At 42.6% G+C, this 23,543-nt stretch overlaps 1 protein-coding gene across 1 annotated transcript in view; it reads right to left on the reverse strand.

Moving 5' to 3' along the window:
* Positions 1-23,543, reverse strand: part of LOC143030931 (protein argonaute-2-like) — a 238,563-nt gene that overhangs the window by 69,628 nt on the left and 145,392 nt on the right. Inside the window, exon 10 of the mRNA XM_076194202.1 lies at positions 13,953-14,128. Within this exon, the coding sequence (XP_076050317.1) occupies positions 13,953-14,128 (176 nt within the window). The remainder of the gene's footprint in view (positions 1-13,952; positions 14,129-23,543) is intronic.

A 23,543-nucleotide genomic window follows, 5' to 3' on the forward strand; every position in this document is an offset into this window, starting at 1 on the left:
GGGGGCCGGCCACCCCACTAAACAGAGATTTTTTCATGATTGGCTGCCAGGGCCAGGTTGTAGTGAGGATAGGGAGGACGGCACCAGGCGGAGCCTCACGCCTGGGCTAGGACTTGGATTGTAATCCTACTGCACCGGCTTACCGTGCTGCAATGCAGGCGCCCTTCGAGGTGGCATGATACCCTGCCACCAACAAACCTATTGGCAGGGACGCTTTACCGTAGGATGGGTGTAGCGCCACTACTGAGAGGGGCGGTTGAAAGTTAGGTTGGAGGGAGGGGACAGCAAGCGGAAGAGAAGGGAAGAGTGGAAAAGGAAGTCTAAGAGGAAGCCCTGTGCGGGGAAACAAGAGCCCCGCCCGGGGATCGGCATTAGTCGCCTTTTACGACACGCAGCCGACGTGGTGGGGAATATATTCTATACTACACCCCCTAGCCCCAGGGGGCGGGGAGATTTAAGAGAGTAACTGGGGAAGAAGATCTGTGTGGGTTTTGGAGGGGAATAAGGATGCTGTGTCCTGCCCAGGTCCTTTGAGAGGGGGGGTGCAGCCAGTGCACCGCACATGGGCCCATAAGAGTCTATGGGCCCATGTATATCAAAATTGAAAATTGAAATGAGCAATTATGCATGAATTCTTATTGTTGCTTTGAAGCCGATACGGATTTCCATGTACCAAATAATTTAGCGACAGCCAACATACACGTTTTCTTATCTGTGACAAACAACATCAGACCCCACCCCTCAGGGGCCCTACACTAGCCGTGACCAGACCAGTCTCGCACCAGCACATTTTGTTCCTCTCGGGGGCCCTGGTAAAGAAAATAAGAGTACATTTCTGGGCCCAGTCTGCCCAATCTAGAGACCAGGCACCAGTGTTTTGAAGCTGCAACTCATTGCTTGCTGGCAGGATTCCTGCAGGATTCCTGCCAGCAAGCAATGAGCTGCTGCTTCAAAGCACTGGTGCCTGGTCTCTAGATTGGGCAGACTGGGACCAGAAATGTACTCTATTTTCCTTACCAGGGCCCCCGAAAGGAACAAAATGTGCTGGTGCGAGACTGGTTTGGCCATGGCTAGTGCAGGGCCCCTGAGGGGTGGGGGGTCTGATGTCTGATGTCTCACCAACCAGGTCCCATCTTCTTTTATTTCTGATTTTCACTAAAGGTAACCAGCATCCCACATCTGCTCCTCCTAGCTGGAGACACGGAAACCAATCTGGGCTCAAACACGTATTCAACTTGTAAACCACTAAATTCCTTAAACACAGCCATCAAATACAACACATGCCACAGGTCCTGGAGCCGCAGCGTCTACGTCGTGGGATCACCCCCCAACCCCAAGAGTTGGGGGCCAAACGGCGGCAACCAGCCCTGGCCACCGGCTCTATGCAGGTGGCACCGATCCCCAAGAGGAGCTACGACTGCCTTGGGGAGTACCACAATCCTTTTTCTCAACATGCAATGTTACGTTTTTTCTGCACCGAGGGGTGATTTTCCAGTGATCACCCCTCTTCTTCTACTTTTAGCCAGAGATGTAGAGAGCAATCCTGTGCCCACCACAAAATACACATGCCCAACATGCTCTAAACCCATTACTTCAAGCAGACAGACAAAGGGCTCAGTTCAGTGCAATGTGTGCAAAAACTGGGCCCACCTCACTTGTACAACACTTGCTGACACAAACCAATACACAAACACTTGGACATGTTCCACCTGCCCTCCAGTAACCCCACTCCCACCTCCCCAACCACAGCCAGCACCCTTACCCACTCCCAATTTCCCTTTGCCCTTATCCCCAATCAGTACTCCCCTTCCTTTGTCCCCAATCTCTCCTTTCCCCCCCTCTAACCCAGATCCTATACCTTCCCCATTAACACCCCAACCTCAACCCCCAAACGGTAACATACAACACATACAGAACACACATCAAGATATCACAACACAACATTGACAGTATTAACACGAAAAAACATGAACTCGAACACTTTCTTAAACAACACAATATACACATTGCAATTATACAAGAAACAAAACTAAGACACTCACACAAAACACCATCATTTCATAATTACACCACCATCAGACAAGATCGGACCGACGGCAATGGGGGTGGACTCATCACCCTGATCCACCACTCCATCTGTTTTGTGGATACAAGTGCCACAACCAAAATTCTCCTCCCTACCACAGATAACACTACAGAAATCCAATCCATTCGAATCTGCAGAGGCAACAAATCAACATTGACAATAGTTAACATGTACATTCCCCCCAATCATCCCCACAGTTCCAAACACCTTCAGGCCTCAATTTCCCCTTGCTGACTCACAACACGGTTTTAGGCAATTACACTCCACAAACACTCTTCTGATAAACCTCACACAAAGAATTTTGGATGGCATCAATTCAGATAGGCCCCACCACAGAACACTTTTTATAACATTAGACATTAGTAAAGCTTTTGATGCTATCCCCTGCCACAAACTAACATATAAAATATATAATACAGACATGCACAATAACACCAAAAGATGGCTGGCCAATTATCTAGCAGGTAAGAATGCTTACGTGTCATATAATGGCCAATCGTCGCACATCAGAAACATTAAGAATGGAGTACCACAGGGCTCTGTTCTATCACCACGCTCTTTAATCTATACATGCATGACTTACCCACACCAGACACCTCAGAAATACAAATCTCTTCCTATGCAGATGACATAACAATTACATGCACACATCATAACACAAAGCTGCAGAAATAATCCAGCCATACCTTGATACACTCAACACATGGTTCATCACAAACAGACTTAAAATAGCTCCGACCAAATCTACAGCAACACTTCTCACAAACTGGACAAAAGAACACAAATACATATCTCATCTCTACATCAACAACACTCTAATACCACACACAAACACACTGAAAATTCTTGGTGTAACATACGATACATCCATGTCTTTCAAACAACACATCACAAACATAAAAAACAAATGCACACCTAGACTTAACGCACTTAAGTCAATCACTGGAACAACATTTGGACAAATCAAAGAAACTAATACACCAATATACAAACAATGCATACGCTCAGTGGTGAATTATGCGAGTTCTCCATGGGCTCCTAATCTCAGTGAGACACACCACAACACCCTTCAAATCATACAAAACAAAGCCCTAAAAACAATTACAGGCTGCACAAATACAACACCTACAGACCATTTACACCATAAAACAAAAGTCCTCAAAGTCAAGGACCACCTCGACATGAGAGGCACACAAACACTTGCTGCAGCCACCACAAACACATCACACCCGCTACACTACATAGCAGAACACCCACACACACCAAGAAACATTAAAATAACACCCAAAGACCTGTATCACACACAGATACTCTCTTCTCTTCCTCCACAACCACCAAATACCAGCCTCCGGAAACATATTCATAATCATATCACTCACCGCTCCATTAACACACTGAAAGACAACACACTGCTGCATGCCAGACCCCCTGATATCCACCCTTCTGAATCCTCTCTCCTACAAAAGGACAGAGTCCACCTGGCCAGACTGCGGTGCGGCCACCACCCAGCACTTCTAAGCTACCAGAAGAGGCTGGATGACCGCATTGTGAACAGCTGCCCAGGATGTACCACTTCACCCCATACCATACAACACATAATGGAAGACTGCATTATACACAATCATGCACGCAAACAACACAACATACACTCTATAAAGGATTTGTGGGAAAACCCAGTTTCGGCTATGGCATTCCTTGGGGAGACGGGACTGCTCGGACAGACAGTCTAGGGAACGACAACAACAACACATGCCACACATGGATCCATCTCACCTGCACTATGCTCACCCACACATACATACATATACCAAAGGCTTTTTCCCCCCTACATGGGGGGTAGCCAAAAAGAAAAAGGCATAGAAACACCTTCCACCCATTCCAATTCCTATATATTCCACTCCCCTCCACCCTCCTCCCTCCCTCTTATCTTGGCACCTCCTGGATGACACAACCAGTACATAAGAAACTGGAGCTCCAACTACAACACATACACCCGAAAAACAAAACCAGTACAAAAATTACCTAAACATACTAACATAGGGCTGCTTTAATTCTAGCATAAATACATCCACATAGCTCTAATCTAGCAAACACAAGTCACACAGCCCACATTCATCAGTTACGTAAGTTAGAAAAGACAATATACAACACAAAGGTGGATTCATAACACTATTACACAATAGCATATCCTAATATATATATAATTATAAAATAAATCAAATAAATAAATAAATAAACAACCAGACACCAAACAGAAATTATCTTAATCCAAACATAAGCAAAGAAAACATCTGACATTACATTTCTTTACATAACACCTACCACATCAGCCCCAAGGTTACATCTCTCAACTCAAACCTATCAACTTGCTAACAAACCACAAACAGTTGGGAATCCTCTATCCGGTATCCAAAACCCTCCAAAATCTTAAGTTTTTGGTAGGGATATTCCACAAATGGAAAATTTCAGAGTTTTAGATTACAGCTTCTACCCTTTACAGCAGTGGTTCTTAACCACTGGGTCGCGACCCAAATTTGGGTCGCCAAGCCATTTTATTGGGTCACTAAGGGTTTGCAGAAAATAATTATTTTTCCACTACAAATATATTATAATTATATACTGTATTTTTTTCATATATCACTGTTAATTATATGTGCTACTTGTATTAATAAACATCCCAGCATGTAATTTTGTTTCTGTAACCCACTTTTAAAAGCATAATCATATTACTTATAAAGACAATTCGTATATCTATGTAGGCTTGGGTCGCGATGCTTGATTTGTGCCAAATTTTGGGTCGCTGCCAAAAAAGGTTAAGAACCACTGCTTTACAGAGTAGTGAATGAGATAGCAGTGACCACTCAAAGGTCAGAAAAAACACAAGAGGCTCCAGAAAAAAAAACTAATACATACACAAAAGATAGCCACCACAAAAAAGAAAAACAAACTAGGAAATAAACAAGATCTAACAGAAAACATAAAAGAACTGCTACAACAGTCATCACAAAACTAATAAACAATAAGTTGGAAAACTGGGAAAAACGCTATCTAACCCGTCAATCAAACTGTTACCCCAGGTCTCTTGCAAGAGACCCATGCCTTCCAGATATACACCAATGTCCTTAAAATAGATCTATAGATCAAATAAGAGAGAAATACTGTGTTTATCGAAATATACACCAAATGTGAGGATGGAGCCTTTATTAGTACAATGTTTCACTTGCTACGGTTTTTCAAGTACATAGTCGCAATACACATGACTGAGATTAGATAAGAGGAATGTAGGAAACAGGGGGAGGGGGGGGTCACTGAGTACTGGGAAAGGTTAAGGAGAGAGTGGAACAACTGCCTGGGCGAAGAACATTAGCTCACAACCGAGGAACAAAAGAATGGTGAGCAGTTGCCTACCGAGGGTGGACAACGACCTTGAGAGGGAAAAGAGAGTTTGGAGGACAACTAGGGATAGCTTGAAATTTTATTGGCAATGGGTACTAAAGGAATCATGTGGGGTGAGATATTGAAGATGCCCCTATTTTGTTCAATTATGTTGGCTCCTTGTATGATGGCTGCTTCCAAACATTTTCTGTGGATCTTGTCTGGCTCACGTACCAGTTCTGCATTCTCCCAGTCAATCAGGTGGTTGCTGCTGTTCTTGTGTGTAACACATGCATTGGTGGTAACATGGCAGATATCGTATTGGTGCTCTCGGATCTGGGTTTTTAGATCATGAAATGATTCTACAATGTGGGATTTTTCACATCCTGAGCACAGAATCTGATAACCACCGGCTTTATTGTTCGGCGTTTTGCCATTGTTTATTCTCGTCATTGTGATGTCTTTAATTGTCCCTACTGGTCTGGCACACTACTTCCAATATTGGTGGTTTTTAAAATACAAGTCAGTTTGGTGGCGACATTGCTGGATGGTAACATGAGATATTCAGCTGTCCTGCCTTGCTGCCTATGGCCTTCCAAAAGAAATCTAGAAATTTTTACTTAGAGAGAGAGAGAGAGAGAGAGAGAGAAAATCCCTGATATACCAGCACTCTTCTTCTAAGTATTCTTCACTGCATATTCAGAAGCTTATCACTACTCTTTTCTTGACCCTGATCTCATGGTGGGAATAGAAATGAATTAAATTGTTTTTGTTAGTAGGTTTTCTGTATATATTCTTTTAGATTTGAGCTGGTTACCATGTTTTGAAATGTGTGTGTCTAGGGAAGGGAATTGTTAACTTCTAGGGAAAACTGAATGGTGGGCTCTACCTCATTCAATGCAGTCTGGAAGCAATGAAGATTGAATTGCCTGGGTGTGATGAGTAGGATATCATCCACATAGTGCAGCCAGGTCACAAGTTTGAGAACAATGTCTGCAAAAGGGCCAGTTTCTAAAATATCCATGAACATGCAAGGACTGCACTCAATGGAAACCATGGCCATGCCAAATTTCTGATAGAAACAGTCCAGGAACTCAAGATTGCTGAAATCCAAAGTTGTATTAAATCAACAAAGTCACTAGGAGGCAGGGGAAGTCGATTTTCTCCTCCTTTTGTCTCTAAGGAGCTCTATGACTTTATCAGGTGGAACACATGTAAAGTGGCTTTCTACATCCAGACTAGCCAACTTCTTGTTGCAGGCAGAGATATTTTGGATTCAGTCCAGTACGAGTCCTGAGTGTTTAAGCTGTGCTCCACTGGTGGTTCCAAAGAAAGGGGACAGATGTCTGGCCAACATACTATTCTGTGGTGGGCACTCCCTGTCCTTGACATTATGGGTCTCATTGGTATATTACTTTTGTAGGCTTTGGGGATTGGTAAAGGAGTTTCTTGCCTGCATCAGAACTTTTGAGAATTTTTCCTTCCTTCCATATGAAGTTTTGTTTTGTTGCCTACTTCTATTTGGGAGACTTCATGATACGTATTGCCATCACTGACCAGATCTTCCATCTTCTGTGTGTAGTCTATGCTGTCCATCCAAAGATGGACAGTATAGTCCCTTGTCAGCGGTGGTGATCCTGATGGAAGGATCCTTGTAATACCTCCAGATCTTGAATGTATTTTCTGAGTATTATCGGTTGGGGTGCTAAGGTCAGCAGCCCTTGTGTTTACCTAGTTGTATTTTACGGGAAGGGGGCTATGCTCGAAGTGACCCATCTTTGTATCTCTCAGCATCTAGTTTGTTCTTAAATTCTTGTATGGTTTTTGCACATACTATTTTTTCATCCAATTTGTTCCAGACATCTATCACTCTGTGTGGAAAACTATTCTTTTTCAGATCTCTTCTATAACTATCCTTTTTGAGTTTCATTTTGTGTCCCACTTTAAAAAAATCTCCTCTGTCATGGACTTCAATGCCTTTCATGATTCTGTAAATGGCCAGTAGATCTCCTTTTTCTCTTCTTTGTTCCAGGGTTGGTAGTCCAAGTTTGGACAATCTTTGTTTGTATGTTAATTTGGAAAGTGTTGGTGCCATCTTTGTTGTTGCTCTTTGGATTCTTTCTAATTTCCTTATATTCTTTTTTGTGTTGGGTGTCCATAGTGTTGCAGCATACTCCAATCTTTGTCTTACCAGCATGACTAATATATTCTTTACCAGTGCCTCACCCATGTAATTAAAGGCCACCTTTATTGTTCTTTGTAAATTGTAGGTCTCTCCAACTATTTTGTTGATATGTTTGTCTGGTGACACATCTTTGCTAATAATTACTCCTAGGTCCTTTTCCGAGCTAACTTTTTTTATTTCCTTTGTACCAACCTTATATTGCCCTGATATTCTATTTTTACTTTTTCCAAATTCCATTATACTACATTTCTTGATGTTGAAGTTCATTTCCCACTTTTGGCTCCATTTCCAGACTTTGTCCAGATCTCTCTGAAGTGATTCAGTCTATTTCTACACTTACTTTTAGTAGTTTTGCATCATCAGCAAAGAAGTTCATATAATATTCAACACCTTCATCCATGTCATTTAAATATATGGCAAACATTATCTGAGCTAATACAGAACCTTGTGGGACTCCACTTATCATCTCTTCCCAAGTTTTTGTCTCTAAGTACCCTCATTTTTCTCCCGTTAAAGAAATCTTCCATCTATTTCATTAACTTTCCTTGTACACCTGTTATTTTGAGTTTTCTTTGTAGCCTTTTGTGCGGTACTTTATCATGAATTCACTGTCGTGGAATCTGTATTTTTTCGTGATCAAATCAACATTCTGTTGTTTTTCTGTGGATGCCAGTTACTGATGTTAGCTCTCAACTGCTGACCTGCCCCCTAACGATTTTGTTGATTTGATACAACTTTGTGGATTTCAACTATTTTAAGTTCCAGGACTGCCATTTCCATCAGAAATTTGGCATGGCCATGTCTCTGTTGAGTGCAGTCCTTGCCAATATGTTGATGGAGGTTTTAGGAGCAGGCACTTTTGCTGACATCATTCCTGAGCATGTGACCTTGCTGTGCTACGTGGACAACATTCTACTCATCACACCCGGGTGATTCAATCTTTATTGCTTCCAAACTGCATTGAATGAGGTAGATCCCACCATTCAGTTTTCTCTAGAAGAAATAAGCGATTCCCTTCCTTTCTTAGACACACACATCACATAATATGGTATCCAGCTGAAATTTAAAGCATAGAGAAAACCCACTAACAAAAATTATTTAATTCATTCCTACTCCCACCACAACATCAGGGTCAAGAGAGTAGTGATAGGCTTCTTCCTTAGGGTAGTCTGAACATGCAGTGAAGAATACCTAGAAGAATTAAATTAAAATATCCAGATTTCCCTTTAGATAAATGCCGAAAAGAGGCCATTAAGGTTTTGGAAGGACATAGGCAGCAAGGCAGGACAGCCAAATGTCTCATGTTACCAACCAGCAATGCTGCGACCAACCTGACATATTTTAAAAATCACCAATTTGGAAGTAGTGTGCCAGACCAATATGACAATTAAAGACATCACAAGGATGAGAATAAGCATCAGCAAAAAGCTGTGCAATAAAGCTGGTGTTTATCAGATTCTGTGCTTGGGATGTGAAAAATCCTACACTGAAAACATCACACAATCTAAAAACCCAGATCTGAGAACACCGATGTGACATCCACCATGTCACCATCAATGCGTGTGTTACACACAGGAACAGCAGCAACAACCTGATGGACTGGGAGAATGCAAACTTCTGGTATGTGAGCCTGGCAAGATCCATAGAAAATGTTTGGAAGCAGCCATCATACAAGAAGCCAACATAATTGAACAAAATAGGGGCATCTTCAACATCTCACCCCCACCTAATTCCTTTAGTACCCATTGCTAACAAAATTTTAACCAATCCCTCGTTGACCTCCAAACGCCCTTTCCCTCTCATGGTCGTTGTCCACCCTTAATAGACAATTGCTCACCTTTCATACTTTCTTTTGTTTCTCGGTTATCCTTCACACAGTCAACTGTTGCATCTTATCTTTAACCACTTCACTACAGGACTTAAATCTCACGGGCAGCAGCCAATGCCAGCCGTACGACATGTCGTAATAATACTCGCATAATAAAATATAGTCACGGCTTATATCGATCGTTCTCTCTTTCACCCGTGAATTTTGAAAACCACAGAGAATGGGATTAAGAGCAGATTAGGGAGAATGTAAAAACACAGGGGCGACTACAATAAATATAATCAAGACGCCGATATGGCAGCGTCGCGAATCCACTTGCTCCTCATGACGCCTACGTGTGCGGCACCGTGTGGAAGGGGTTAACCTTTCTAACCTTTCCTGTTCCCACACATCTGGTCCACCTTCTTAACCTTTCCTAGTAATCAGTGCCCTAGTTGTATTTTATGGGATGAGAGCTATGCTCATAGTGACCCGCTTTTGTATATTTCAGCATCCAGTTTGACCTTAAATTCTTGTATAGTTTTTGCACTCACTGTTTTCTCATTCAGTTTGTTCCAGATATCTATCACTCTGTGTAGGATGCTATTCTTTTTCAGATCTCTTCTGCAACTATCCTTTTTAAGTTTATTTTCATGTCTTCACAGACATGTGACAACTCTATGCATACCCAACTGAAATGTACACCAAAACTCTCCCAGTCTTAAGTTGATGAAAAATGTCACCTAGGGTGCTGGGAGGAGTTTTACAACCAGAACCCTAAGGTTTGGGTCTTTAAAAGTGCATGTTACCGTACAGAGAATAAATGGGAAGAGATAGGCAGTGTGTTTGTGAAAAAGATGTGTTAGCACTTAGTGAAAAAAAATGTAGATGGATGTATTAGAACTGAGTGAAACTAAGTTGAAAGGGAGGGATTCTGAGTTTGGAACTGTAGGAGGGTGTTGGGGATGAGGAGAGGATGAGGGAGGGAAGGGGTGGCTCTACCAGTGAGGAGACAGGTAAGCATGTGGTGGAATAGAGGGATTCTTCAAGGTTGGATGAAGGTGAAGCTGGGAAGGGAGATGTAGGTGTAATGTAGATGTAGATGTAAGTGCATATGGGCCTGGAAGTAAGAAGAGTATAGAGGAAAGGGAGGTTTTTTGGATATGCTTAAACAAGTGCTTAGAGTTTTGGGTGAAATGTCAATGTAGTATTGGGAGATCTTAATGCCCATGTTCTTAAGGAAGAGAGTGGGGGTATATCTGATCATATTTTGGTGGAAGGTATGTTGAGAGTGGAAAATAGGTGGAGAGAGAGGAAAAGTGTGAAAGGTAGGGAGGTGCTTAGAGTAATCTGTTTCACCCCTTCAATACGGGGCACATCGCACAGCTGGCAGCATTAGCTGCCCGATGTGCGATGTTGCGTCATAATAATAGCATTATAAAAAATAAAGTCAGTGCTTAATCGTTCGTTCTCTTTCACCCGTGAATTTTGATAACCATAGAAAATACACCCACTCCTCGTTTAACGACAACTCGAAGTAACGACGGGCTTTATGACGTCGTTTAACGTAAATCTCCCGAAGTTACGATGTCATGTACGATAATTAAGTTGGCTGAGGCAAATTTGTATGATGTTATAAATGAACTTGTACGGTGGATATTAGCTGTGAGGTAAAGTGTTCTGAAGCTTAGGTCTACATTACCATCCTGCAAGCTGCAAAAACTACCTGGGGTACAGTATACTGTATACCGGTAGTGGTAAATTTTTAGTTTTGACCATGGGCGCAATATAGCAATAGAAAATTAATTATTAATTTTGTAAATTATAATGTATCAACGTAATATGCAATTTTGTGAGCGGAAAAAAAAAAAAGCCAAAACAGATTTCGTAAGTAACTAAGTCATGTCGGACGAATGGTACACCATGTTTGTTATGATCGACGCCGATGTCGAAGAAATGAAAAGATGATAAATTAATTCATCTAACCTAACCTGTGTTTAATAAATCATTACCTGCAAATTAAATGTCATCCGGCTCGTCCTCGTTGTCGTCGTCGTGAGAGACATTGGCAGACGACAAGATGGCATCCCGAGCCTATGCTACCGACTTCGTTCATTAGCATATTTTCTTGTAGCAAGGTATTTTTTACTTTCATTTCTGCCCATAAAATTGCATATTACATTGATACATTTTAATTTACAAAATTAATAATTAAGTTTCTATTGCTATATTGCACCCATGGTTGAAACTAAAAAAAATACCCCGGTATTCAATATGGAATGTCAGCATACGCGGATTTGGTCATATACGGTAATTTTAGGAACCTAACCACCGTAAATAAAGCTTTAATATACTGTATAAAAGAGGGAAAATACACGAAAATAAAGATACATGTATTGCTGGACATTGTACATACAGTACATGTTCGTATATGTATACACTTTCGCTTAACAACCAATTCGGTTAACAATGGCGCGCTGGTCCCAATTGTTGTCATTAAACGAGGAGTGGTTGTATGATGAAGCCAGTTTAGAGAGAATGAATCTTACGTAGGTACGACTACAATAAATATGATCAAAAGGCCAACGTCGGCATCTTCACGTACCCACTTGCTCCTCATGACGCCTACGTGTGCAGCACCGTATGGAAGTGGTTAATGAGAAGGAACAAAAGCGCAAGGAGAAGCGGAGTATAGGTAGGAATGGAGGGGTGGGGGTGTTTCAAGGAGGGAGTGACAAGGTGTGCAAAGAGTGTATGTGGAACAAGTAGGATGGGAAGGAATAGAAGGAAGAGTAGTGAGTGGTGGAATGATGAAATGAAGAAGGCTGAAGAAGAAGTGACCATTCACAGACTGGTTGCAAAGTAGGATGAGAAAAACATATTAGAGGTACAAAGAAAAAAGAAGCTAAACATAAGATAAAGGGGGTAAAAAAGGAGAGCAGATATAAAATGGGGGAATATGACAGAAAATCTTGAAAGTAATAAAAAGATGTTTTGAAAGGAAGTTGAGACAGGAAAGGGAAGTGAGTGAAGTATAGAAGAAAAGGTAAAAGGCACAGATGGAAGAGGATATGGCAAGGGGAAGATGGGCAGAATATTTTAGGGAGTTGTTAAATGTGGAGGAGGAGGATAGGGTGGGACTGATGGTGGTATTGGGGGATGCTACAAAAATAATAGTGATGGGAGGAGAAAATGGAGGAAAAGTAAGAAGAGATGATGTGCAAGTAGTTTTGAAAATGATGAGAGCAGGTAAGGGACCTGGGTTAGATGGGTGTCGTGTGGAGTGTCTGAAAAAGGGAGGTACAGTAATAGTGAACTGGCTAGTGAAGTTGTTCAATGTGTGTCTGAGGGTGGGTAAAGTGCTGGAGGACTGGAGGAGTGCCTGTATAGTACCACTTTACAAGGGAAAGGGGACAAATATGATTGTGGTAGTTTCAGAGGGATCAGTCTGTTAACCCCTTCCATACGGTGCCGCATACGTAAGCGGCATGAGGAGCAAGTGGATACGCGAGGCTGCCACATCGGTGTCTTGATTATATTTATTGTAGTTACCCCTACGTTTTGACATACTCCCTAACCTGCCTTTAATCACATTTTCTATGGTTATCAAAATTCACGGGTGAAAGAGAGAACGATCGATACAAGCGGTGACTATATTTTATGATGAGAGTATTATTACGACACGTCGTACGGCTGGCATCGGCTGCTGCCCGCGAGATTTAAGGCCTGTACTGAAGAGGTTAAGTGTAGTTGTAAAGGCTTATAGGAATGTTTCGATTGAGAGGATTTGGAGAGGAACAGAGGCAGTATTTAGTGAGGAACAGTATGGTTTTATGAAAAGTAGAAGTTGCATGGATAAAGGTATGTGAGAAAGCTTTAGTAAAGAGTAAGGATATTTTTTGAGGCCTTTATGGATTTGGAAAAGGCTTATGACAGGGTGGACAGGGGTTGTCACTGGTAAGTGAAGCAGACTCGCTGTGGATGTGCTGTGCCTGCTGCATTGCTTCTGACCCAGGGGAGTGGATGGGATATACGGATAACCTGTCATACATGAAGAGCTAAGATGAGAGGGTGGAAAGGGTGGTGGATGGAAGTGGAATGGATGGGAGTGCATTGGGTGAGAGTGGGTACATGCCTTTGGATTTGGTTACCTCCCTTGTACAGAGAAGAGGAGAGAAAAAAAAAAAAAAATTCACATTCAAGATATTGAGCATATGCTGGTGCGGATTCATCCCCTCTTATACTCATAGATGAAATTGTACAGATATTAAAAATCCCAAAACAAGTCCAGTCCCAAGCATTTTGGATTCTCAACCTACAGTAGTAGGAGGGGAGAAGTTACGAGATGTCAATTCTCCTTATGTCAAATGGTGGATGACTAAAATTTATTTGCAAGAGTATGACCCTCTATGGGTAGGATAAGAAATTAATGCTGGACTACAGATGTTCAAGTACAAATACTAGATAACTGTTACTTACAAAACATAGAATATTCTTACCATATAAGCTTTCACTATTCCCAAGGATGACCAGAACAATCTTGAGGCCTGGGATCTTCCTCTTGAGTCCTTCAAGTTCAATTGATGGTTCTCGTGGCACATTTGATCCAAAATGTGGTTCTCCAATAGTCATTCCCAATTTTTTTCCCATATTCATCATCATGGAAACGAAATTCCTGGACAAAAATAAGTAATAATAATACATACATACATACATATACCAAGGCTTTTTCCCCCTTCCAAGGGAGGTAGCCAAAAAGGGAAAGGCATAAAAACACTCCCACCCATTTCATCCCTAAATACACTCCACACCCCTCCCACCCTTCCTCTCATCTGAGCACCTCCTGGATGATGGGTCATCCCTGCACCCTGCCCACCGCCCTGGGTCAGAAGCAGTGTCGCAAGACACAGTACATACACAGCAAGGCCGCTTCATTTAATCGGCGACCCCCCTCTCCGTCCCCCTTTGCATATAAGGCGAGGACGGGGAGAAATCCCTTTGGGCTGCGTCAAAATTTACTCACACATACTACCCCACCCCCCCGCCCATTCCTCCTCATGCAGTCACATCATCATCCATATACAACCATTCTCCATTCACCTCTGTCTTCCGTCCTCTCCCTTCCTTCCTCAACAGACATTCCCCTCTTCCCCAAAGCCCCCTTCACCCCATCCATCCACCTCATCCTAGGACGTCCCCTCATGTTCACTCCCTCCACATCTGCCTTCCATACCTCTTTTACTAGTCTTTCTTCACTCATTCTTTCCATGTGTCCATACCATCCTAATATTCTTTCATCAACCCTATCTCCCAAATCCTTTTTCACCCCTGTTCTCCTCCTCACCTCCTCATTTCTCACTCTATCCAGCCTAGTAACCCCCACCATACTTCGCAGACACCTCATCTCAAACACATTTAAACTCCTTCTCTCTTCTTCTCTTATGTTCCACGTTTCTGCCCCATACAGTGCTGTTGGCACAATCACTCCTTCATACAGTCTCCTCTTCGCATCCATTCCCAAATGTCTATTCCTCATTACACTCTTTAAACCACCAAGGCATTTACTCGCTTCTCTCAATCTACATTCTACCTCCACCTTCACTCCACCTTTTCCTGCTACACTTGCACCCAAGTATCTAAAACTATCCACTTCCTCGTCGCTCTCCCTTAATGTTCACTTCCAGTCTACTGCCACTTTCACCCCTTGTACATCTCATCACCTTACTTTTACTCACATTTATCTTTAGCTTTCTTCTATCACATACTCTCCCAAACTCTGCCACCAGCTTCCTCAATCCCTCCTCTGACCCTGCCACAAGTGCAGTGTCGTCCGCAAACAACAGCTGGCTCACCTCCCACTTTTCTCCATTTTCTTTAACCATCTCCAATCCCTGACTCACTACCCTAGCATTCACCTCTCGCACCACCCCATCCATGTATAAGTTGAACAGCCAGGGCGACATAACGCATCCTTGACGAAGTCCCACCTTTACTTCAAACCACTCACTCTCTCCATTTCTAATCCTAACACATGCTCTACTACTCTCATAAAAACTCTTGACAGCTCCCAAAAGCTTTCCTCCTATCCCATAAATCTGCATAACCTCCCACAGTGCCTTTCTGTCTACCCTATCATAAGCCTTTTCCAGATCCATAAAAGCCCAAAAAACATCCTTCCCCTTTCCTATAGCTTTCTCACATATCTGTCTTACCACAAAGATCTGATGTACACAACCTCTACCCGTCCTAAATCCACACTGTTCCTCACCAATTACTCCTCCTGTTCCTCTCCTAATCCTCTCAATTAAGATCCTCCCATAAGCCTTCCCTACTACACTCAACAGGCTAATCCCTCTGAAATTACTACATTCACACTTGTCCCCTTTTCCCTTGTAAAGAGGAACTATACAGGCACTACTCCAGTCCTCCGGTACTCTACCCTCTCTCCAGCAAACATTAAATAACCTCACCAACCAGTTCACCATCACTGAACCTCCCTTTTTCAGACATTCTGCATGGCATCCATCCAGACCAGGTGCCTTACCTGCTTTCATCATCTTTACAACTGCCTTCACCTCATCCTTCCTTATTTCTCCTCCATTCTCCTCACTCATCACTCTCATTTTCTTCACATTTCCCACTGCAGCTATCTTTCCTTCCCTATCCTCCTTCACATTCAGCAACTCCCTAAAATATTCTGCCCATCTTCCCCTCACTGCCATCTCTTCCATTATCATCTCTCCATCTGTACCTTTTACCTTTTCTTCCCTACTTGATTCGCCTCCTCTTCCTCTCTTAATTTCTTTCCAAAACATCTTTTTATTACTTTCAAAATTTTCTGTCATACTCCTACCCCATTTCACATCTGCTCTCCTCTTTGCCTCCTTTACCTTTTGCTTTACTTCTCTTTTCTTTTCTTTGTACGTCTCATATGACTCCCTTGTCCTCTTTTGTAACCAATCTGTGAATGCTCGCTTCTTCTCTTCTACAACCTTCTTTGTTTCCTCATCCCACCATTCACTACCCTTTCTTCTATTTCCCCCTGTCCTTCTTGTTCCACACACCATCCTTGCACACTTTAGGACTTCCTCCTTGAACCATCCCCATTCCTCCTCCACACTCATCTCTGCTCTATCCTTTACTCCCTCCCACTCCTCCTTCAGCTTCTTTTCGTACTCCTCCTTTTCCTTTTCATTCAAGGAGTTCACTCTAAGAACCTCCCTACCTTTTGTCCCTTTCCTCCTTCTCCATCTATACTCCACTCTCAGCTTACCTTCCACCAAAAAATGATCTGATATTCCCCCACCCTTAGCACATGTACATCCTTAACTCTTCCTATCATAATCCTATTTACTACTACATAATCCATTAGCGCTCTATCTACCACCCTTCCCTCCACCACCCTCTCCCATGTGTACTTATGCTTATAATAATAACAATAGTAAACAAAATAATAATAATAATCTATCTACATATAGAGCATGGGCTTTTCCCCCTTACAAGGGAGGTAGCCAAGTCAAAAGGCATATATACCCACTCCCACCCATCACCCTTTCCTCCCTCTCATCGTAGCTCCTCATGGGTGATGGATCATCCCTGTATCCCACCCACTACCCTGGGTCAGAAGCAATTCAGCAAGACATAGCACATCGCTGCACTTAATCGGCAACCCTCCCTCTCCATCCCCTCATACAGAAAATGAGAAGATTGAGATACCCCTCCGGGCTACATCAAAATATCATTCACACATAACCACTCCCCCATCACCTCCCTTGTATCACAGTATCATCTATACACAGCCATTCTCCACTCACCCCTATCTCTTGTCTACTCCCTTCCTTGCTGAACAGTCATTCCCCTCATGCTCAATGCCTCTTTCATTCCATCCATCCACATCCTCAGCCATCCAATCAAGTTCACTCACTCCATCCACTTTTGCCTTCCACATCCCTTTTATTTTTTTTCACTCTTTCTTTCCGTGTCCAAATTATCCCAATACTCTTTCATCAACCCCCCTATCTCCCAACTCCCTTTCCAACCCCTGCTCTCCTCCTCATTTCTCACTCTGTCCAACCTTGTAACCCCTACCATACTTCTTGGATATTTATTTCAAACACATTAAGAATTTTCCTATCAGCCTCTCTTAAATTCCAAGTCTTTGCACCATACAGTGCTGTCGGCACAATCACTCCTTCATATTGCTCTTTTTGATAACAACAATAATAATAATATAGTATTAATATAATAACATATCAATAATATTAGTCTATCTACATACCAAGAGCTCCCCCCCCCCCACTTTTAAAGGAGGTACTCAAGTCAAAAGGCAGGTAACCACTTCCATCCACCACCCTCTCATTTTACTCCTTGTGGTCATCCCTGTCTCCAGCCCACTGCCCTGAGTCAGAAGCAATACAGCAAGACACCGTACATCCACAGCAAGGCTGCTTCACTTAATCAGCATCCTTCCCTCTTTGTCCCCTCACATAGAAAATAGAGATGGAGAGAAATCCCTTTTGAGCTTTATCAAAATATTATTCATACATAACCACTCCCTACTCCCCTGTCCCTCCCTTCCTTGCATCACAGTATCATCTATACATATTCTCCACTCACCCCTATCTCCTGCCTTCTCCCTTCCTTGCTCAACAGACATTCACCTTTTGCTTAACCCCCCCTTTTCACCCCATCCTTCCATCTCAATTATAACAATAATAATAATGAAAATATATATAAACACACATATATATATATTAAATAAATTAATAATAGTACATACATAAACCAACAGTTTTCCACCCTTACAAGGAAGGTAGCCAAAAAAACAAAAGCATAAAATCCACTCCCACCCATTTCATCCCCAACACACTCCACTCTCATCCACCCCCTTCCCTCCCTCTTGGCACCTCCTGGATGATGGGTCATCCCTGCATCTCACCCACTGATGAGATGATGGATGGGGCAAATGGGGCATTGGGAAAGAGGGGATTGTCTGTTGAGGAAGGACATGAGAGAACAGAAGATAGGGGAGAATGGAAAATGGTTGTGTATGGATGATGCTGTGTTGCATTAGGGGGAGTGGGGGGGATGGGGTAATAAGGTAGTTCAATACAGATTTTCACTTTCATAAAAAATTACTGAAGGTGCAATAACTCCCATATCAAATTGTTGATATTCTTACATATAAATATGTAAATATGTGGTAAATATCCATTAAGCAACCATATATTTATGAGAAGAAATTTTATCTTTCCGTAAAATAGGGCTGGAAGAGAAGTGCTGCCTCATTTTTAGGAGTCATCTGATGAATACAAGCTTAAACTTGAATTACACCTCAGAATTTTAGGAGTCAACTTCTGTGGCAGATCAACTTGCATGCTGGCAATTATGGTATATATGTATATATCAATATGCCAATGCCTTCTTCCCACTTATATGAAAGATGGCCACTCAAGGCATGCACTCACTCCCACCACCCATTGTACTGCCTATCCCCTCCTTTTTACTCTCATCTGTACCACAACTACACACATTTGATGATGAAATTTTGGGTTGTCAGAAAACTCCTCCCAGAGTATGCCTTGACTTCCAGTAGGATAAATGTACAGAGAGCAGATACCTAGTCCCATCACTCAGTTCCACTTTGTTGTCTTGTACAACTTTCATGGAAACATGGTGGCAAAATTCTTTCCTCCTCCTAATACAGGGGAAAAGAAAAGTCATATTCAAGGGAGTGGTCAAGGATAGTTTCAAAGGAACAGCATACATACATAAAGTACTACCTCTCATTAACCACTTCCATACGGTGCCGCACACGTAGGCATCATGAGGAGCAAGTGGATACGTGATGATGCCGACGTTGGCCTTTTGATTATATTTATTGTAGTTGTACCTATGTAAGATTCATTCTCTCTAAACTGGCTTCATTATATTTTCTATGGTTATCAAAATTCACGGGTGAAAGAGAACGAACGATTAAGCACTGACTTTATTTTTTATAATGCGATTATTATGATGCAACATCGCACATCGGGCAGCTAATGCTGCCAGATGTGCAATGTGCCCCGTATTGAAGGGGTTAACTGACTAAAAGGGGGGTAACGGTATCCGTTGATTTGGAGTGGTTTTTGGGTGGCATAATGATTGCATGCACTAAACAACAGCACCAAAAACACAGCTAATTAACGTCCGTTAATGAGAAGTCTCACTGTATACCAATGGCATTTTCCATCTTACAAGGGAGGTAGCCAGAGTCAATGGCATAAATCCACTCCCACCCACTTCATCCCCAAATGGTCCACTCCCATTCACCACCCCAATAGCTTTTTCCACCTTACAAGGGAGGTAGCCAAAGTCAAAGGCATAAATCCATTCCCACCCACTTCATCCCCACATACTCCACTCCCATTCACCACCCCCCACTCCCTCTTATCTTGGCTCCTCCAGGATGAGAGGTCATCCCTGCATCTCGCCCACTGCCCTGGATCTGAAGCAGTGTTGCAAGACACAGCACATCCAATGCAAAGCTGCTTCATAAATTCGGCGACCCCCCTCTCTGTCCCCTCATGCAGAAAAAGAGAGGACAGGGAGTAACCCTTCAGGCTGAGTCAAAATATCTTTCACCAATACTCCCTAAACCCCCCCATCCCTCCCACCCACTCCCTTCCATACATCACAGCATCATCCATACACAACCATTCTCCACTCATCCCAAACTTCTGTCTTCTCTCTTCCTTCCTCCACAGACATTCCCCTCTTTCCCAATGCCCCTTTTACCCCCTTCCATCCATCTCATCCTTGGTCACCCACTCATATTCACTCCTTTCACCTCTGCCTTCCACACCTCTTTTACTAATCTTTCTTCACTCATTCATTCCATGTGTCCAAACCATCCTAACACTCTTTCATCAACCATATCTCCCAACTTCATATCCACCCATGCTCTCCTAACCTCCTCATTTCTCACTCTATCTACCCATACCATACTTCTCAGACATTTCATCTCAAACACATTCAAACCCTTCCTCACTTATGTTCCATGTTTCAGCCCCATACAGTGCTGTTGGCACAATCACTCATTCATACAATCTCCTCTTAGCATCCATTCCCAAATGTCCATTTCTCATTACATTTTTTAATCCCCCAAGGCATTTACTTGCTTTTCTCAATCTACATTCTACCTCCACCCCTCCCTTTACCACCACATTTGCACCCAAGTATCTAAAGCTATCCACTTTAGTCTCTCTCCCTTAATACCCACTTCCAATTTGCTGCCACCCTTTCCTCTTGTCCATCTCATCACCTTTTACCCACATTTATCTTCAACTTCCTTCTTTCGCACACTTTCCCAAACTTCATCACTAACTTCCTTAATCCCTCATCTGATCCTGCCACAAGTGCAGTGTCATCAGCAATCAACAACTGGCTTATCTCCCATTTTTCTCCAGTTTCTTTAAGCATCTACAATCCCTGGCCCATTACCCTTGCATTTACCTCTTGCACCACCCCATCCATGTATAAATTGAAAAGCCAGAGCAACATAACACATCCCTGACAAAATCCCACCCCTCAAACCAATCACTCTCTCCACTTCTAATTCTAACACAGGCTCTACTACTCTTGTAAAAACTCTTGACTACTCTTAACAAATTTCCTCCTATCCTATATATCTGCAATAGCTCACACAATGCATTCCAGTCTACCCTGTCATAAGCCTTTTCCAAATCCATCAAGGCCCAAAAAACATCCTTACCTTTTCCTAAAGCTTTCTCACATATCTGCCTTACCACAAAAATCTGATCCATGCAACCCCTACCTGTCCAAACCCACACTGTTCCTCACCAGTTACTCCCTCTGTTAATAGCCTAATCCTCTCAATCAAGACCTTCCCATGAGTCTTCTCAACTAAATTTGATTCTTCTGAAACTACTACACAAACACTTGTCCCCCTTTCCCGTGTAAAGTGAAACTATACAGGCACCTCCAATCCTCTACCCTCATGTAGACAAACATTAAACAACCTCACCAGCCAGTCCATCACTGTACCTCCCTTTTTTAAACACTCTGCATGGCACCCATCCATCCCAGGTGCCCTACCTGCTCTCATCATCTTAAAAACTGCTTTCACCTAATCTTTCCTAATTTCTCTTCCATTTTTATCATTCATCACTCTCAGTTTCTTTGTGCTTTCCACTATAACTACCTTTCTCTCCCTACCCTCCTTCACATTTGGCAACTCCCTAAAATACACTGCCCATCTTCCTCTTACTGCTGTCTTTTCCATTATCATCATTCCATTTGCACCTTCTCTACTTGATTCTCCTCTTCCTCTCTTAATTTCCTTCCAAAACATCTCTTCATAACTTTCAATCTTTTTTTGTTATACTCTTACCCCGTTTCACTTCTGCTCTCCTCTTTGCCTCCTTTATCTTAACTTCTCTTTTCTTTTCTTTGTACCTCTCATATGATTTCCTCGTCCTATTTTGTAAACAATCTCTGAATGTTCATTGCTTCTCTTCTACAACTTTCTTTGCTTCATTATCCCACCCCTCACTACTTTTCCTTCCATTTCCTCCTGTTCTCCTTGTTCCACACACCAATTTTGCACATCTTGTCACTCCTTGAAACATCCCCATTCCTCCTCCACTCCTAGTTTTTCTCTATCCTTCACTCCCTCCCACTCTTCTCTCAGCTTCTTCTTGTACTCCTTTTCTTTCTCATTTAACCCATTAAACTCCGATGACAAGATTCTTGTCATTTGGTCAAATAAAACAAAAAATCATAAAACACCAAAATGTTTGATCAAACAGCACCAGAAAAATATGACGTCAGTCCTCGCTTCGCAAATCGAAGTGAGGACTGACGTCATATTTTTCTGGTGCTTACGTTTTCTGGTGCTGTTTGATCAAACATTTTGGTGTTTTATGATTTTTTGTTTTATTTGACCAAATGACAAGAATCTTGTCATCGGAGTTGAATGGGTTAAGCGGTTTACTCTAACCACCTCACTACCTTCTGTCCTTTTCCTCTTCCTCCATGTATCTTCCATTCTCAACTTACCTTCCACCAAAAAATCATCAGATATTCCTCCACTCTCTCCCCTTAGAACATGTACATCCAAAACAACATAACAGAGGGATAATCATAGTACAGAAGTAGCATCATTACCCTAGTAGAGATTTTATTCTTACAAAAATTATGTGTGGCTCTTGTCTATAGGGGTAGCCCAGAAGTCCCTGAAGCATTGGCTGCATGCTACTGTGCAATTAATACTGCACAATAACATACATACATACATACATACACCAAGGCTTTTTCCCCCTTACTAGGGAGGTAGCCAAAAAGGAAAAGGCACAAAATCACTCCCACCCATTCCATCCCTGAAAACCCTCCACACCCCTCCACCCTCCCTCCCATCTTAGCACCTCCTAGATGACGGGTTATCCCTGCACCTTGTCCACTGCCCTGGGTCAGAAGCAGTGTCGCAAGCCACAGCACATCCACAGCAAGACCGCTTCATTAAATCGGCAACCCCCCCCTCTTCGTCCCCCCATATAACGGAGAAGACGGGGAGAAATCCCTTCGGGCTGCATCAAAATTTTGCTCACACACACTACCTCACCCTCCATAACAGTCCATTCCACCTCATGCATCACAACATTTTCCATATACAACCATTCTCCATTCACCCGTCTTCTGTCCTCTCCCGTCCTTCCTCAACAGACATTCCCCTCTTCCCCAAAGCCCCCTTCACCCCATCCATCCATCTCATCCTAGGATGTCCCCTCATGTTCACTCCCTCCACTTCTGCCTTCCATACCTCCTTTACTAGTCTTTCTTCACTCATTCTTTCCATGTGTCCAAACCATCCTAATACTCTTTAATCAACCCTATCTCCCAGCTCCTTTTCCACACCTGTTCCCCTCCTCACCTCCTCTTTTCTCACTCTATCTAGCCTAGTAACCCCCATCATACTTCTCAGACACTTCATCTCAAACGCATTCAAGCTTTCTGCTCCATACAGTGCTGTTGGCACAATCACTCCTTCATACAGTCTCCTCTTAGCATCCATTCCCAAATTTCTATTCCTC

Source organism: Oratosquilla oratoria, chromosome 12, assembly GCF_046742065.1.
Source record: "Oratosquilla oratoria isolate Oo_2021 chromosome 12, ASM4674206v1, whole genome shotgun sequence".
Taxonomy (NCBI): domain Eukaryota; kingdom Metazoa; phylum Arthropoda; class Malacostraca; order Stomatopoda; family Squillidae; genus Oratosquilla; species Oratosquilla oratoria.